This window comes from Larimichthys crocea, chromosome XXIII (genome assembly GCF_000972845.2).
Source record: "Larimichthys crocea isolate SSNF chromosome XXIII, L_crocea_2.0, whole genome shotgun sequence".
Classification (NCBI taxonomy): domain Eukaryota; kingdom Metazoa; phylum Chordata; class Actinopteri; family Sciaenidae; genus Larimichthys; species Larimichthys crocea.
In genome coordinates this window covers 17,913,590-17,930,687 of record NC_040033.1, presented here as the reverse complement: position 1 = coordinate 17,930,687, position 17,098 = coordinate 17,913,590, and the positions used below count along the sequence as shown (strand labels likewise).

Here is a 17,098-nt window from a genome sequence, read left to right as displayed (position 1 = left end):
GACGAGAGACCACCTTGATAGTTCTTCTATTCACAAGACGCTACATCTGGGTCTCTCAACTCTCCTGTACTTGTTCCCTCTTGATCACAAACACCACACTCCTTCATTCCTGTGTGTGTGTGTGTTAAATCTGCAACTCCTTGGAACATCTGGACTGTGAGTGTAAACATAAGTATAAGGCCTCAATCACTAGAGTCTATGAAGGATGAATAAACAGCTTGATTCAAAGACCTGTTTCTCTCTGTCTCACATACACCCTCATCAGGACACGTCTGTGAAACATATGAGAGGTGCTCAGGCAAAATTAGAGCGTCAGTGACGGAAGGCGAAAGCACACACATTAAAACACACGCACTTTTAACGCAATTTTGCAGAAGGGAAAGTCAAAATATTTATTCACAGCTCCCTGGAGAGCTTTCAGCTGATGAGGAGCTTTAATACATTTCCCATGTTAGCCACTTCTCAGAACATAGTGAGCACAAGATTATGACTTAAGAATGAATGACGGGGGCCGGTGTTTAGCTCAGTCGGTACAGCAGCCACCCCATGTGCGAAGGCTCAGTCCTCGCTGCAGAAGCCCAGGGTTCGGATCCGACCTGTGGTTCTTTCCCGCATGTCATTCCCCAGCTCTCTCTCTCCCCACATTTCCTGTCACTCTTCAGCTGTCTTTATCAAAATAAAGCTTGAAAAAGCCAAAAAAATAAATTAAATCTTAAAAAAAAAAGGAAAGAATGAGTGACGTGATAAAAAATGATGCTAACAGCTGCAGGAAGATTTTTTTAAGAGAGTGACAGAATGAGACATTAAGATATGTTCACCATGCTTGCTTAAATGCAGGGCCAGATTGTTACCAAGCCTGGCTTCACACAAACACACCAATACAACATCAGGAAAAAAAAGAGGACGACTGTCAACCAGGGCAATTATTTGGAGCCATTAGTAGCAGAAATGTGCCCAGGATAATGTAATTTTCATGCTAGTCTGACAGCCGGCATGATGGGCGCAGATGGGGCCGATCAGAACCAAAATTGCAGGGACTTATCGCAAGCTCGAGCCTCCGTGCTACAGTCACTGTAGCTTAAATTAATGTGGCAAACTGCTTTTTTCCCCACTGTTACTCAAGCATCTTGCTGGGCCCCTAATTCAGGACCATCAGGCCCACTTGAGCCTGTCCACCAGTGGAGTGAACGAGGGGAGGGAGAGTCGTGTTGATTTTCCAAGTTGAAAGCCGCCGTGAGCGGCGTTTTGACTCTAAAGAGAGCTGACATTTAGTGCAGCAGCCAAAGTGTGGCTTTCAAGAACAGTGGGCACCATTAATTTCACAGCTTCCCCTCGTATTTACTCCCGGAAAATGGAGAGATTTTGTCGAGAGACAGAGCATTCTCCGGGATGAGAGGGTTGCTGGATGTTCTGCACTTTACCTTGCTGAATTTGGGAGAAATGTCAGAGAGTTTTGGGGAGGAAAAAGTACAGATGCAAGCCACTGCTTTACAAAAAAAAAGAAGAGGCATCTATGGTCTCTCGAGTGCTCTAGACAGCTGCAATACCCACAGTGCAATTCAGGTCAGTGTGCTGAATTTTCTGTGGATATTGGCTCAAAACTCCACTCTCCATCTATTTCATCAGCCTCCACCATGACCCTTATCTCAGCTCAGCAGTTGACCAGGATAGATTTGGTCGTTGGAAATGGTTCACTCTGATGGTTTACCTGTCAAAATCCAGGCGCTAGATTGGCACTGTAAAGGGTATAATGCTGATGCAAAGTTTCCGTCATGATTCGGAAATTCAGTCTTACAATTTAATGACGTTTTATTTAGTAAATGCATTCGTGCAATGTGGTGTAGGGTTTAAAAATATGCAGCAGGATTGTATTCCCAGTTTATTTTACATATCTCACCATCGCCACTAGGTATTCTTGTTTCTGTGCTCTCCCTCAGTGATCATGACTGCGGCCGAGCCAAGGACAAACTGGTCCATTGTCAGCTATTGTACATTTATAACCCCTCAAGAAAAGGACAGAGCGAAGACATGACAACAAAATAGAGTGGAAGACAGAGTGCTCTGGTTGGTCCCACCGGCAAGATAATCATCCAACAGATCTCTTTTATCTAGTGCCTACACATGGCAGGGCCTCCGTCCACAGCTCCCCTCGCTACGCCCAGGATGCTTTGTGCTGATGTCTGTGTGAGAGGCGTTCAGTGATAGCAGTCACGCTTTTATGTGGCGGTGTCCATATGTACGACGTGTGCAAATGCATGTGTGTTGACAAGAAGCTTCAGGAGACAAATATATCCCGTTGTCAGCCAAATGCTTACTCCCTCTCTGTCCCTCCCTAAGCTCTGTCGCTGCACTTTGCTGATGGTTTATCGCCTCTACGGAAGAGAGGTTGAAATAGAAAGGATTTTGTAAATATGAATGATTTGACTCACATCTAGATAAAACAGATAGTTGGTCCACAGCGCACCCAGTAGTCCAACCACTCCTGGTAAACAAACAGCTGCATTTACGACAGGAAGTTAGGCGAGAGAAAAAGAAGTAACCTTGAAAGCACAACATTTACCGGCGACCTCCAACCGGGCGCTCAAACATTTACTGCCAGCGGTAATGGATTCCTTTAACTCTCGTTTATATGGAGCCCTTCGCCGTTGGACTGGGGAGTAAACAAATGTCACTCCGACTCGCTCACTGAATGATTAGAGCTTGTTTAACAGGACAAGTTGCAGCCGGCAAAATGATATTTAATGGGGATCTGATTTCAACTTTGCAAGTGTTAAGAGATCTATGATCAATATTAAATAAATATGGTTTTAACATTAAGGGAGCAGGGCGCCTTTCAACTGTTAGTCTCCCTCATGGCTTGTCCTCTATGTCTCTATTAAGTGCTGAAAGCAGACCAAAGTCTCAATGTTAATCATTAGAACAACATTGTGCCAAGGAACAGACGTTAAACGTGTCAACCTCTTGCTATTTTCATTTTTAAATCTGTCGCTTTCTCTTTTTTCACATATCAATTTTCTTTTTTTCCCCTCCACTCATTCATCTCTCGCTCTCTCTCGCCTTAGTAAGGGTTATTAGTGGCCGGAGCCAACGGGGCTGAAGGTGTTGTTCTTGGGCCGCTAAGTAAATCACCACTGTTTATGTTCCATGCTGCTCTCTGGCTGATCATTAGCCCAGTTCACAACCCTCCACCCACGTCCGACCTCCCCTCCAGTCACTCCGTGCCGACAGAGGGTTTAATCGTTGGTGGAGAATTAACTCTTTCAACACTAAATCAAACATTAACCTGAAGCTTGCGGAGTGTCATTCATTTGAACAGATGGGGAGGCAAGTTTACTTTTAACCTAACACACACACACCCCTGAGGCTCTGCGCTACTTGACATGGTATTTAACACATTGACTACGCCTATGACGTCACTTCTCCCCCCCTCAAATCCAATGAAGGATGACACGGTGCTGGTGGAATGGAGAAGGGGGGCAGGGGCACAGTCTCCGTCTGACTCCCCTTAAAGAGATTTGTTGTCTTAAGTTTCCATGAGGGTTGTGTGTGTGTGTGTGTGTGTGATGACAGTACGTCTCCGTGCCAGATGTGACCTATGCCATCAGGGCGTGCCGTCCATGAAAGAAGAACGTGCCCCTTATTAGTGCCCCACCCGACACACGCACACACACACACACACACACACACACACACACACACACACCTTAAAAGTGTTTTCACAGGTGTGTGCTCTGAGTCAATTCGCCCGCATCACGCTAACATGATAAACAGGCCTTCTTAGTGTAAAGCCCGAGCGTGATAGGCCTCCATCCAACAGGCGTAATCATGTTGCTGAGTAATTGCGAGGAGACGGAGATGAGCATGTGTACGTGAGTGGGAGGGAGGGAGGCTACCAGTGGCACTATCTCTGCCCGCTCGCCCACTTCAATAGGCCCTCGGCCAGCATTGATGTGGTTCTGAGCAAACTGCAGAGCTGTTAAAGGAAAACATATGCTGTACGTACGCTTAAGAGGATGGATCTTTCCAGAAGCGCTTGAGGATTTTAAGTGAGGTACCGTCAGATGACAAGATAAACACAGCCCTCTGTGTTCTACAAAAGCACCAGGGATTTGGGTGGAGGGTAACCCCGAAATTCATGTCATGTTTACTCAACTTTTTTACGCTGACATTACTGATTTTTCTTTTACTCACCGCCTCGCCTCTGTAGATACATACTCAAACACAAACCTCTTGCTAATCTGCTCCCTTCAGCTCAAATATTCCTCCCTCCCCGACTTATCCCTCTTCTCTATCTCTTTCTCCCCCACCATTTCGCTCTTCCCTCCTCATGCCAGACTCCAGCCAGTGGAGCGAGGCTGCCAATTTGCAGGCCATAAAATAAATAGCCCATGCTAATTAAGATGGTTGGATGGGATTGAGGAGTGGAGAGGGGTAGAGCCGCAAAAAACAACCTGTTCTCTTCCAATTAGACACTTCGCAGGCTACCGTTGATGAAAGCCAGGTCTATGAATGCCAGCATGTTAACGGCTGTGTGTGTGTGTGTGTGTGTGTGAATGTGTATTTACATAGTTTATGGCTTAAGTGGTTAAACCTGCACATGTAAACATACTTGTATAAGTTGGCATATGATCCCTAAAGGGAGTAGGTGTTTGCACATGTTTGCTTTGTGGGTATATTTATCTTCCACACGACCTTTGATTGGATTTAACCTCGGAAGAAAGACGACAACAATCCCAAGAGGTCGACTCCCGGTGAACTCCAGGCCTATCATCACAATGATAAACAGCCTGCATTCTTTGCATTTCGCTTCATTGGCATGCAAAAGCGTGAGCCTCCCATTCCTCCATCCGTTATCAGAGCATCTGTGTATCATCATTAACGTTACATGTTAGCCAACACAATGTTTTCCCTGCTAACACCCTGCTTGTTGATAAGCCGTACTAATCAGCTATCTTTGAATCGTCTCTCTCTCTCTCTCTCTCTGTCTGCTCAGTTCTCTTTCTCGCTCTAACAAACAGGGCTGTTAATTGATCTCAGAGCCCTCTCCTTGGCGGCAGCCAGTGCCGCAGTAGTCAAAACACAGAGTAAATCCAAAGCATAACAAGTGTCTGGATCCACTAAGGAAGCGCCGGCACACCCGTGGTGCTCTTGTCCACTGGGGGATGGCCGAGGTGCAAAAACACAGAGACAAAAAAAAAAATAGTTCTGTCCCGGGTTTATTCCAAACAACATCCCCGCGGCCCCTTTCCCTCTAGCCCTGATGCTTCTTTGGATTCAATAAACAAAAACTACAGGTTTTCATCGAGATCCAACTTTTGTAGTCCTGGCTCTCTTCTATCCATAATAACATCTGTATTTCCTCATATCTCAGCATTTGCTCAGCGGTTCTATCCCTTATCGCCACTGGGCCCCTAACACGCCTCATTTATAATCAGTCTTGGATAATAGATGAGACCGGGAAATGCCAAGCTAATCATGGAAAGAATGTAGTAGATGGCCTATCAAGGGGAATGAGGCGGTGTGTGTGTGTGTGTGAGTTTGCGTACGTCGGGGTGGAGTGTCGCTTTGATCTCGCAAATGGACCCACACTTCACCAGCTGCCCCGCCGCGATGGTGACACGCACGGGCCCAGATACACAAACACAAGAACACAAGAACACACTCGCACGGTAGCCCAGATTAAAAGGAAAGGAGGGACCTTGCAGGGACATTCATCATGTCTCAGAGGTCACAAGGGGCCACCCTATAGACCGCTGTTAGGGTTAATTAATGAAAGTGGAGTCTGTAGCACCTGTCTGCCTAGTGCAGTCCAGATATGCGCTGTCCTCCTCCACCTTCTTCTAGTCCAAACAAAGGAAGGCGGCTAACCAACAGGAATCTCTTCCTCTTGTTATTTTCTGATAAGATAAACATCCCCTGAGGATATTTAGGGTTTATCATACCTGATTCCAGACTAAAATTACCCAGATGTCTTATTTATAGGTTTAACATCAAGGAAGGAACCCTTATCTGATTGGACACCACTGCAGCGCTCTGAAAACAAAAGGAGGTGAAAAGCACTTCCTAACCCTGATCCCAGTTCAGTGCTTAAGCTTCACTTTCTCCACAGAAAACTAATCAGTGCTTACAACGGCAGGTTGATGCCGTGCTGTGGATTGCCATCTGACAAAAAACCAGACACTTGAAACAACATTTGTTGAGTCAATGCTTAACAAATTAAGCCCTTGCTTATTGTGCAATAATTCACACCAGATAAAAACTGCTACAATTATGGAACATATGGGACTATGATTCATTGGTTTTGAATTGAGCATATTGCGTGCCATATTGTGATTGCATAATTCGATGCTCTGGTGCCTTGACTAAATCACAAACAAACCATGAAATTAGATAGAGAGGCTCTTTTTTGCCCCATTATAAGAATTATTCCTCCATCTTTCATAATGTGCCACACTGTGTCATACTGTGTATGTATGATAGTTTCAGATTAAGACAAATCAGATTGAAATCCAAAAACCCAAAAACCAAGAAATCATTAGCTACTTTAAGAGATCAGGGCAGTCATTTTAATACTTATAAATCATTAACATTTTGTTTTCGGGATATAAGTGCATTTTATGAGAAGGTTTTATGGGAGGTCTACGCTACATTTCACTTTCACATTGCAGAAAATCTGCTGGATTGCTTCACAGTAAAACAGGAGAAGAGCACTTGGTATTCAAGTGCAAATTACAGACGCGTTTTCTTGAATGGTAGAGTGAAATATCTATGGAGACATAACTTGTAATAATAATAATAATATTTGAAAATGAAAATCCATTATTGATCTTGGGAACAATAGTGGAAAAGAAACCTCAAGGTCTATTTAATGGCTTTCTCAGGTCATCTACAATTCCATGACAGCTTGGAAAAAATGAGGGTGGTACAATCGAAAGCTGCAGAACAGCTACTGAACAGGCCAACATGTTATTGTGGTGAGGTTTCCCAGCCACATTAATTGTTGACACCATTAACAAGCAAACTTGGTCATAAATCTGCTAGATAGATACAGCATTATTACAGTTTTACAGCATAAGTGTGAGCACTACCTTGACACCACCCCTTTTTGCTCTTTGCCCTAATTACAGTTGATTAAGCCTTGGTTATGGTAGCTCATCAAAGGGTCAATGTTTTCTTTTAAAAATAATAATCTGCTAAAATATGTATTGGTAATTAAAACTTCTACAATAAGAAATACAGCTGTGGTTGTGGGTCTATACTTTCAATATCATACGTGACATGTCATTTAATATTTCAAATAGTTGGGATAAAGTGAAGCCCCAGCTGCATGAGGCCACCCACCTGTCTTAAAGATCTCATATCGGATGGAGAAACCCGCTCCGTGTGTCTCGTAGTCAGACACAAACTTGATGAAGAGCTGGTTTCCGGAGGAGACGACTGGTGAGGGAGCGATCTTCCCGCAGTACTTCCCCACAAGCTGACCACTCTCATCCACGCCGTCTCGCACCTCGACGTAGTCATACCTGAATGACACAGGGGAAAGAGAAACAGTGTCAGTCACACTGAGCTTCAGGTTTAGTTTTCATACAGTCGTTCTTAGTTGTTCTTGCAGAAGTAAATTAGATTTGTTACTGTTAACACATACACACACACACACATATATATATATATATATACACACACATACGTTTATACTCAGAAGACCACATAAACACAGAGCAACACAGCATATTGTGCAGGTAATGTAGTGGAAATGAAACACTGTGTACAAATGAGGTCTCAGGTTAAAACTCAGAGAACAGGTGGGCAGGCTATGCTTTCATTATATCGACCTGGCACACACACACCACACACACACACACACACACACACACACACACACACACACACACACACACACATTTCGCACACACTGCAGAGGTTTTGTACTCCCGGCAGCACTGAGGTCAGCTGTTTCGTATCTGTTGTTTAAAAGAAAATGGGAACTTAAAGCGTTAATATCTCGGCCTTTGGCTTAGGACGGTGTATAGACCGAGCAGGTGTTAAAGCTTTTAAAAACACACACATACACACACTTAAACATCACATTCAAATGGAATTTCAGACCTACGGCTATTGAAGGGAGCAGTAGCTTAATTGAGTCGGCGCAGAGTTTAGGAGAGGAAAACAACTTTGAAATAGGACTGGGAACAGGAGCCATGATGTGCGCACACACACACACACACACACACACACAAACGCAGGCATCTGGCATGTGAAACTTAAGCTGGTAAAAGAGAAATTAGAGTGACGAGCCAACGAGGGTGGTCTACACAGCCTCTGGTTATCAGTGTCTGTGTGTGTTTTCAGGGATTTGTTGAGAGTGTACATTATAAGCATTTGAGTTGCGGTTTTGACTCTAGTGTCTGTATGTGTGTGTGAGTTTGCATGATGGCTCAGATGACTTTTCCGTGCTGGGTTTTGACTGTGAGTGACGGGGCAAGCGTTGCTCCAAAAGCAGATTTCGGTTCAGGTTTCCACAGTTCCTAATTGCCCATAACGGCCCGTTCGCGCCAGGTTTTCAGCTCGGCATGCTACTCAGCGAACATATTCCTGCCCAGACCCTGATGACCTGCTGCGATGGTCCTCCATCTTCATCAGAGACCAGATGAAACAAATGTAATTCACAGTAAACACAGAAATCAATTCTGGTGTATGTATGTGTAATATGTACAACAGGTGTGTGGCTACGTTCAATCGAACATATGCTCGCTTTGTCTCCTCCCTCCTCACAAAATATGTGCCTCCTAGGAAAAGAGGCCTATTTTCATAGTTTTGCTTGATTCCCAAATTACTGTCAAAACATCACGTCTCCATAGAGATTCTGAATTCACTGGATTTCACACAAAAAGGCAATTTACACTTTGAATGACGGCTCGGGGTGGGCTGAATCCCTCAGGTGGGGCCCCCAACTTGTATCCACACGCACCCTTTGCCACCTTTTCCTACAAAAATGGTTTCCTTCACCTGCCTCAAGTAAAAAACGTATTTGTAAAACAGAAATTAAGTTACAAGAGGTGAGGTGGGGGAGGCCAAGAGGGCGGTTTACTGGGTTTACACGAGCAGAATATTACAGGAGTCAGTGAATGAGAGGGAAGGGCAGGGAGTAAGTAAATGTAAAACTGGACACAAGTGGTACTCCTCAGAATTGGGTCCCTTGAGGAGATGCAGTGGATGGATGACTTTACTCGTCTTTCTGCTTGGATGGAGTGATTTAAGGTGACATTGAGCTGTCAACATGCATTAAGTGCCTCCTCTTTCTTTAAATTTTTAGTGTCTCAGGTTAAAGGTTTGTTACCTTTCTGTCTACCAAACCAGTAGGCCCTGTTTGAACCCTTTCGTTCTCTCTCTGTGTTGTGGTTTCAGACCAGGTCTTCTCTCTCTCTCTCTCTCTGTCTTGCTCTCCTGGCCGGGCCACCAGCTGTGGCAACAGCCCAGCTTGGCTTACACAAGTACCACTTTGTTTTCAGCTACTTTATCAGCTGCAGCACAGTAAAAAAAATACTAGTTTCACATGGTGTTTACAATGTTACCAATGTGTCGGCCCCTAACACTTGCAGCTAAATGGGACTCATTATTTAGTTTAAAGGGCTCCCCTGAAGCAGGGATTTTTTCTGTTGTAATGATGTCATCGTCTAGTTTAGTGACTAGAGCAAACAAAGTTAAAAAAACCATCTTTTTCTATGGTAAAAATATAATAAAATGAAATTAAATGAAATTAAATGAAATGAATATTACTGAACATAAAGCAGATATAGACTTTTTCTCAGTTTTAGATGAACTTTAAATTTCAGTTGTAGTCATGTTTCTCTCTCCTCTCCTCTCCTCTCCTCTCCTCTCCTCTCCATCTTTTGGTTCTCAGCTCACAACAGAGAGCATCAATCTCTCTGTGTTCCTGCTCCGTTCTATCAGCAGACTTATAATTCACTTCAGAGCCTCTGTCTCTGCAGCTATCTAACTGCCAAAAGCTGAGCATTGCCAGACGCCTAAAAAACTGATGCTGAGATGAAGAAGGAGCGAAGAGCACGCTGCAGTACAGCTGAAGGAGCTGAACAAGTGTTGTGTGTGTGTGTGTGTTTGTTGTTTGTGTGCATTTGAACTAAATATCTGCAAACAAGTTTGTGTACATGCAGAGCTTTATGCATATTGCGTATGGTATAGCATGTTTTTATGCACGCACATTAACAGATGCCAGTCAACCCAATGTTTTCATTTCACTTGTCCTCTAAAACTTCTTCTTCCCCATCCAAAACAAGAGGAAAACTCTCATTTCTATTTCGACTCACACCTCCAGAAAAGCTGTTTATTGCATTTTTACACTGGCAGCCCATCAGCTTGGATGGCCCTCGTCGTAAAAGGCGGCACAGTGGGAGAGAGGATGCAGATGGAGGAGAGAATACGCCCTAGGGGTCCTCGCTGTGCTCTCTGTGTGAGGCACGAGAGGAAGAAAGAAGAGACCTCCCTTTCGAAAATGTCTCTATTTGTGCCTAAATGACTGGTGTGTCAGCCAGAACTCCAGTGGTTCTGCGCCAGTGGATCCACACGCTCTGCTCTACTAACACATATCCATCCAGGCCCTTATCATCTGGAAGACATTATGGGAAACGCTTGGCGGGGCAGTTTGACGCCGCCGAAAGACTCTCCTGTTGCCAGGCGTGTTAAATGTAGCTCTAATCAATTGGTGTGAACACCTGTGCAGGGACTCGCTTCTAGTGTTGAGATTCTTCAGGGAAGACAAGGCACAGTCAACATCCTCTGTCTAGGATCATAAAGAACTTGAACATGACCTACTTATAAGCCCCGTAAGGTCCAACAGATTTAGGGTTTGCCTCTCGTCTGTGTCCTCCTGACCTGCCAAGTTAAACATAGAATCCGTCTCTCGCGGGCTTCTGTGAGGTGATTCTCTATGTTGTATCACTGCTGTTCTTATTCCTCATGACAATACAATCCAGTTGAGCCATGCACCTATTTATCTGTCTAGTCTGAGTTAGATCTGGGTGGGCCTGCCAGCACACCACAATACACACACATAGTGAGCTGCCTACCACAGTGCTAATAGTGAAAACGGTTTGCCAATCCAGTGGGGAAATTAAAGGGAAAAAGGAGAGGGGTAGGGGGGGGGTTGAATGTAATTCTCAACGACCTTCGCTTCACCGACTCAAATGTATTAGCCTGCCTTCTTTCTCCAGGCACAGAGAGAAAGCAATCCGCTAGTGTCAAACAAGAACATTAGCCCTCCTTGCAAAGCCAAAGAGAAGGCGACAAACCACCGGCCTAACAATATAACAGTTATATTGCCTGAAGCTTTCCCATGGAAATAATCTGTCCTCCCTCTATAAATGTCCGCTTGATATGGTTCTACAAAAGCAATACAATCTAAGGCAATGGAATAACGCTATGACAGACTGTATAAGCCTCATACAATTGGTTAGATTTCTTAATCAGACCATTTATAAGCTCAAGCATGCCATGGAAGCCCCCAGAACAAGAGCTCCTTCTTTGCTATTACTCCTTTTGCCTCAGCCGTGTATAGAACAAATGCCCTGCGCTTTTCTCTGGCATTTCTCTTTCTGCGGCTGCCACAGAATAACTTGCCATCGCATGAAAACATGTCACCTACAACATGTCAAAACATCTCTGGGTAACACAAGTGGAGAGGCCTAAACAACGGACTTGGGACAGCTCTGTGAGGCCCAGGGGACTTAGCAGGAAAAAGGACTTTGTTGCCAGCTGTCAGAAAAGTCCGTCCCGCAGACTTCATGTGTTAACGAGTCTCGGCTAACAAACTGTCACTTGGGGCGCCAGAAAAACATCATTAACGTTTGTACAAGGGGGCACGAGACAAGCCGATCTCCGACTTACTTTTTCCTGAGCCTAGAGGGGACATACCTTGCTGAAATAAAATGGTCTCTCTTTCTCGACTTTCCCTCCCATACTGCCTCCCTGTTGCATGTGACATTCATTAACCCGCACTAGAATAACAGGATCCCTCTATCCTTGGGCCCAGTCCAGCTGTAATGACCTACACACGTCAGGTTGCCTAGATGGACAAGTGAGTATGAAAAAACCTGGGCAGTAAACCAGGTCTACATGTTAATGTTCTCAGCTGAAAGCATTAACCCTCATTGACTTGCTAACATTAAGATTTTCATTGAAGGTCAAGATCTCGTCGTTAAAACTGACACTTGACCATGTGGCATGGAGAAAAATAGATTTTTTTAAGACCTCCATCCTCTGATGTGTCTCCACTTCTGAATCTGCAGAAAATTATTGCAGGAGTCGAAGGCCTCCGAACGTGGCAACCCACCCAGCGGGATAAACCACCAACCAATCAGAGATGATGGGTTCAGAAGTGGTTCCTTGTCAGCGAGGGGAGAAGGGCATGATTGCTTTGCTCACCACCACGCTGCCACATGGATAGATGGAAGATATAAAAAAGATGGATGAAAAGATGGATATTCCCCACCCAGACACCTCAGCTGCATCTGTCCAACTGGCCTCTTTGGGTGTCACCCCCATATGGTTAGAGTCAGCTCCGTCATATTTTTAGATACGCTGGCTGTTCCTGATTTTGTGGTGGCCTCGGCCACACGTTTGTAAAGTATATTCGCTTTCCTCAACAGCAATTATCATTAGCATTGATGGATTTAGCGTGCCTCCATCCATTAGCTTCCCTAATTACACTGTCGAGAGATCTGCTGTCGCCAACAATCAAATTAATGAATTTGGCTATTTAGACTCAATTATTGCATCCCCCCTCCTTTTGCGACATGCACAATAATCCTTTATTTGGAAATATGGCGGGGGGGATGGATGGGGGGTGTTCCTTTCTGCTCAGCACAGAGCAGGCTCACACTATTGTGACCTAGACAGGGAGTCGGGGACGGGGTGTGGGGTAGGGGGTGGTTAAAATAAAACTGACCACAAAAGCCGCCACTGTTAACAGACCTTCTAAATCCCCCGTGTTCACCTCACGTGTAAGAACTAATGCTCTTTGAACCCTTGCGATGCTGAAGTATGTTCAGCTGACTTGCTTTCTATTCCCACGGGCGACTGTGACATGCCTATGGGGCTGAAGTGGAGCTGTGTATATTTTCAGTCATCCTGTTATGCACACTTTGACCTTTTTACCCACATTTAAAGCATGATTAGAAGCATGACAAATGGGAAACAATAACATGATTATAGAAATGTGAATATATGTCAGTTGTTTAAACAAAAGATGCATTATATTTATTTCCTGTAGTTGTTAGTCTTGGTCTCAGTTTTATAAGTTATTATTAGAAATAGCTATATTTCTTATTTTAATTTTTGATATGAAATTCTAAATCCAAAAGTTATTGTGATTCCTGTTCATTTTACACTGAAGAAGTCTTTTTGTTGAGTTCAAAATGTGGATAAAAGGCAATGGGCTGCTGATTGTTCCTAAAATTAACCAATCAAACAATAAAAGGCATTTCTAAAATATGATTCTGAATGAGATTTAAATATCATTATTATTCACACTGTAAACTTGTTGGATTTTAAAACACAATGTATATACAGTAATATAAAATTAACCTTTTTTTTTCAACAAAAAATGGAAAATATGACCCCTTAGCATGAATAAACATGCAAAGTAGAAACTACAAGCTACCATTTTAATAATAATAATAGTGTGAGGGAGTGAAAATACATCAATGTGCAGTGCATTGTTGATGTGTAAAGTTCAACACTATATGAAAGCTGTATAATAGCTGTTGTGAGCGGGGTTAAAAAATATCCATCTAGACACATTTTCATTTTTTTTTCCTGCCGCACATGTTGTTATCACAAACACAGCGAGAATGAGTACAATTAATTAGAAGACTGCCCATGGCAAAATGGAAATACACATTTAGCACGTTTCCCCTGCTAAATGAGCTTTGGAAATGAAATTGCTTAGCATACGACGGCGCTCTATATGCATCTTTCTGCGCAGATATGAATATTCAGATTTGAGTGTACGCTTTGTAAATGAAGCAACCAGCCCTTTATGTGAATTTCTAACAAATGCTTTATAGAAGTGAAGCCACAGTGTGTTAATGGCCTGATTATATACATTCTGACTGAGAGCTATTATATTAACAAGTTATACAGCTGATTGTTTTCAGAAATTTTAGTGCCGCTTGTAATTCTGACTTATATGCAACCTTTTGAACTTTTGTACTGTCGGTATAGGTTCATGTGTGGGGCAATGCTTAATTTCCATCAGCCTGACTCAGCCATGTTTCTTTCCTTTATCATAGCGGAAGTTTGAACCATGAGTTTGCTTTTGTACAAATATACCAATGACTTGCCTAGTCTTGTGTTTTGTCACACTCCTGTTGCACTCCTGACTGCGTGCACTCTGTCTGACTGTTTGACCTTCTTTTCAAAGGATAAAGCTACAGGAAAGACAATTTGCTTCTAAGTCTTAATTTCAGACTGCACCGATTAGTGATCCAACTTACAATGGGTCAAAAAAGAAAGAAAAGGAGGAAACCTTGGCATGAAAGTCTGAGAAATACAAAGAAAGAAAGAAAGCCAATAAGATAGACGGGATGAAAGGGCCCGTGTCTTTTCTCAAAGAGCGAATGAAGAAAGAGAGGGAGGGGAGGTGAAACACTCCAGCCCATTTCTGGGGCCATTACGGGAGGGAATGGCTCCCATTTGTCCCACCTTGACATTTGAGAGGATCTCTGATTACACAGGAGAGAGGGGCAGGCAGAGGTGAGCGAAGAGAGAGTCCTCCACAGGGGTCTGTGGCACGGCTCAGATGATATGCCGCCGTTACAACAATGAGAAGTCAAGGGTAAAAATAACAGGGCAACGGGAGAAAGGGGGCGATGTGGCCCAGCAGGGCTGACGTGAATACTGTCTCTTTTAAAGGGACTGTCCCTGCCCTGCTTCTGTTGATTACTCACCCCCCGCGGGACCTACAGGACTTGGTAGCATGGATACATACACACAGAGAAGGGAGGGAGAGAGCACAAGGCTGATTCATCTTCGCCGATTGTATAATCAAGACTCAAAGACCCATAATCCTCAGCTTAGTTCACATCCTGTATGTATTGTATATTTTTGTGTGTGTTATTAGATTTGAAAAAATATCTCTTAAACAGTGGTCCAAATATACAACCTGGGAGTGAGAGGGTCTGTTACAATATTTAGGCTCATGTCTACTGAAATCATCACAAAACTTAAATCATTTGAGAGCACAAAGCCAGTGCCAGATTCAGTCTGTGTAAACTACAGACCATCACCCAGAGGAAACAGTGCTCAGTTTCAGTGCGTTCATCACCACATCTGGAACAGAATCAGTTCCCTTGTGGATATACAGTTTCTGTAGCTGACCAAGCTTAGATTTCCAAAACTTGGTTTATTATCACTTGGACTAATTGTGATGATACGATTACAAACTCCAAAGAGTTAACTCAGTAGAAATCAGCATGATGACGCTAGTCAAAGGGTTCCGAGAACAGTATGCCATTTATTTTGAGTGTGTCGTAAAAAAAGAGGGTACGTTTTAGGACTATTACTGGATATCCTGTTCATGAGTGTAGGATGTACATAACTGGGGTCCAGCATGCTGGAACCACGTGACATCAAAAAACACGAGAAAACATGGAGATAATTGTCGAGAACCTTGAGCCAGTGACCTAGTGAACTCTACATGAAACTAAAATGAGCTAAAACGTGATTTCACTTTTCATGGGCCGATGACGGAAAACAGCAACAATATGCGTTCCCCCTCAAAAATCGAGCGGCATGTTCGAAAGCAATCATTTATCTGTTTCTGGCGCTGTGAGGAGCTAGCGGCGCTCCCCGCCGGGTAATGAGCTGTGTGCGCGAAGGAGCATGCCGCATTCAAAGAAGGCAAGACGAGCAAGGGGGAGGAAAGAGTGGGGTGGGAGGAGGGGAATTGAGGCTGAGGTCAACCAGAGGTAAAGCTTTTGGGTGCTGTTCAAAACCCTTAACTCCACAACGGGCAGGAAGAGAGAGGAGAAAGAAAGAGAGTGAGAGAGAGCGTGGTAGGCAGGATGGTGGTGTAGGTGGGTTAAGAAGGAAACAGACTGCTGAGGATAGATAGAGAAAGAGTGTGAAGGTATGTAGCCTAAGTTGGGTGGTTGATCGAGGGAGTACAGGAACATAAACAAAAGGGAGAAATAGTGCAAATAGCTGATAGAGGTAGCTGGCAAACAGGTGCCGCCATGAATCCAACAAAAGGTTCAGTTCACTGAATCATGCTTCCTCTCTCTCTCTCTCTCTCTGAGACTCTTTTACATGTCTCTGCAACGGCTAGGAAGCTCGAGGGCAATGGTACTAATAACTGCACTGGGAATTATTCAATTAAATGCCCCATCCGTCCCCCCTCTAGCGTTCTCCCTCCTCTTTCTTTTCTCTGTCCTCCCTGCTGTCTGCGGAGGCGGTTGGAGTTGGGGAGGGTCAGAGAGCAGTCTGGGCTGGGTGCTCCGTGACCCGGTCATCTGGCTGGAAATGCAGCGACTTGGCTTGGGGCTGTGGAGACTGTTAACAGGCCCTGAGGACTGAGAATGTCCTCTTGAGTGTATACAATACTTACAGTCAGCCAACAGCAACCACACCTGACCTTAAACCACACATAACCTTGAGAGACAAACTATTTCTGGTCATCAAATCAGATTCAGAAGTACCTTATTAATCCCCGTAGGGAAATTGTTTACAGGAAGAGGAAAGAGGATGGCGATCAAAAATAAACAAGGGGAGAGTTTTGACAATAGTTTTTACATATTTGCTACCGTGGCCAGCTGATCAGTTGTTGCCAGATTTCCTATGAAAGTGGATCAGCCCTTGGACGCAATATCTACCGTTTATAGCCACATTATTTATTTCATTCTGATGGCTGCATTGTTCTCGCTGCATGCAAAGAACTCAGATTTTCCAATGATGCAGCACTTTGAAAGCCAAATAGGCCATGCTGTGAGGGCCACACGCCAAGCGGTGCATCTCTTCCGTGGTGCCGGGCAGAGAGGCTGGGTGCTTGGCATTACGGGGCTGATTTAAGTGCTGATGGCTAGCA

The 17,098-nt window shown here is 44.1% G+C and overlaps 1 protein-coding gene across 2 annotated transcripts in view; it reads right to left on the bottom strand.

Moving 5' to 3' along the window:
- Positions 1-17,098, bottom strand: part of nrp1a (neuropilin 1a) — a 59,473-nt gene that overhangs the window by 31,516 nt on the left and 10,859 nt on the right. For both annotated transcript variants that reach the window (XM_027274123.1, XM_027274124.1), the window contains exon 4: positions 7,342-7,523. In XM_027274123.1, the coding sequence (XP_027129924.1) occupies positions 7,342-7,523 (182 nt within the window). The remainder of the gene's footprint in view (positions 1-7,341; positions 7,524-17,098) is intronic.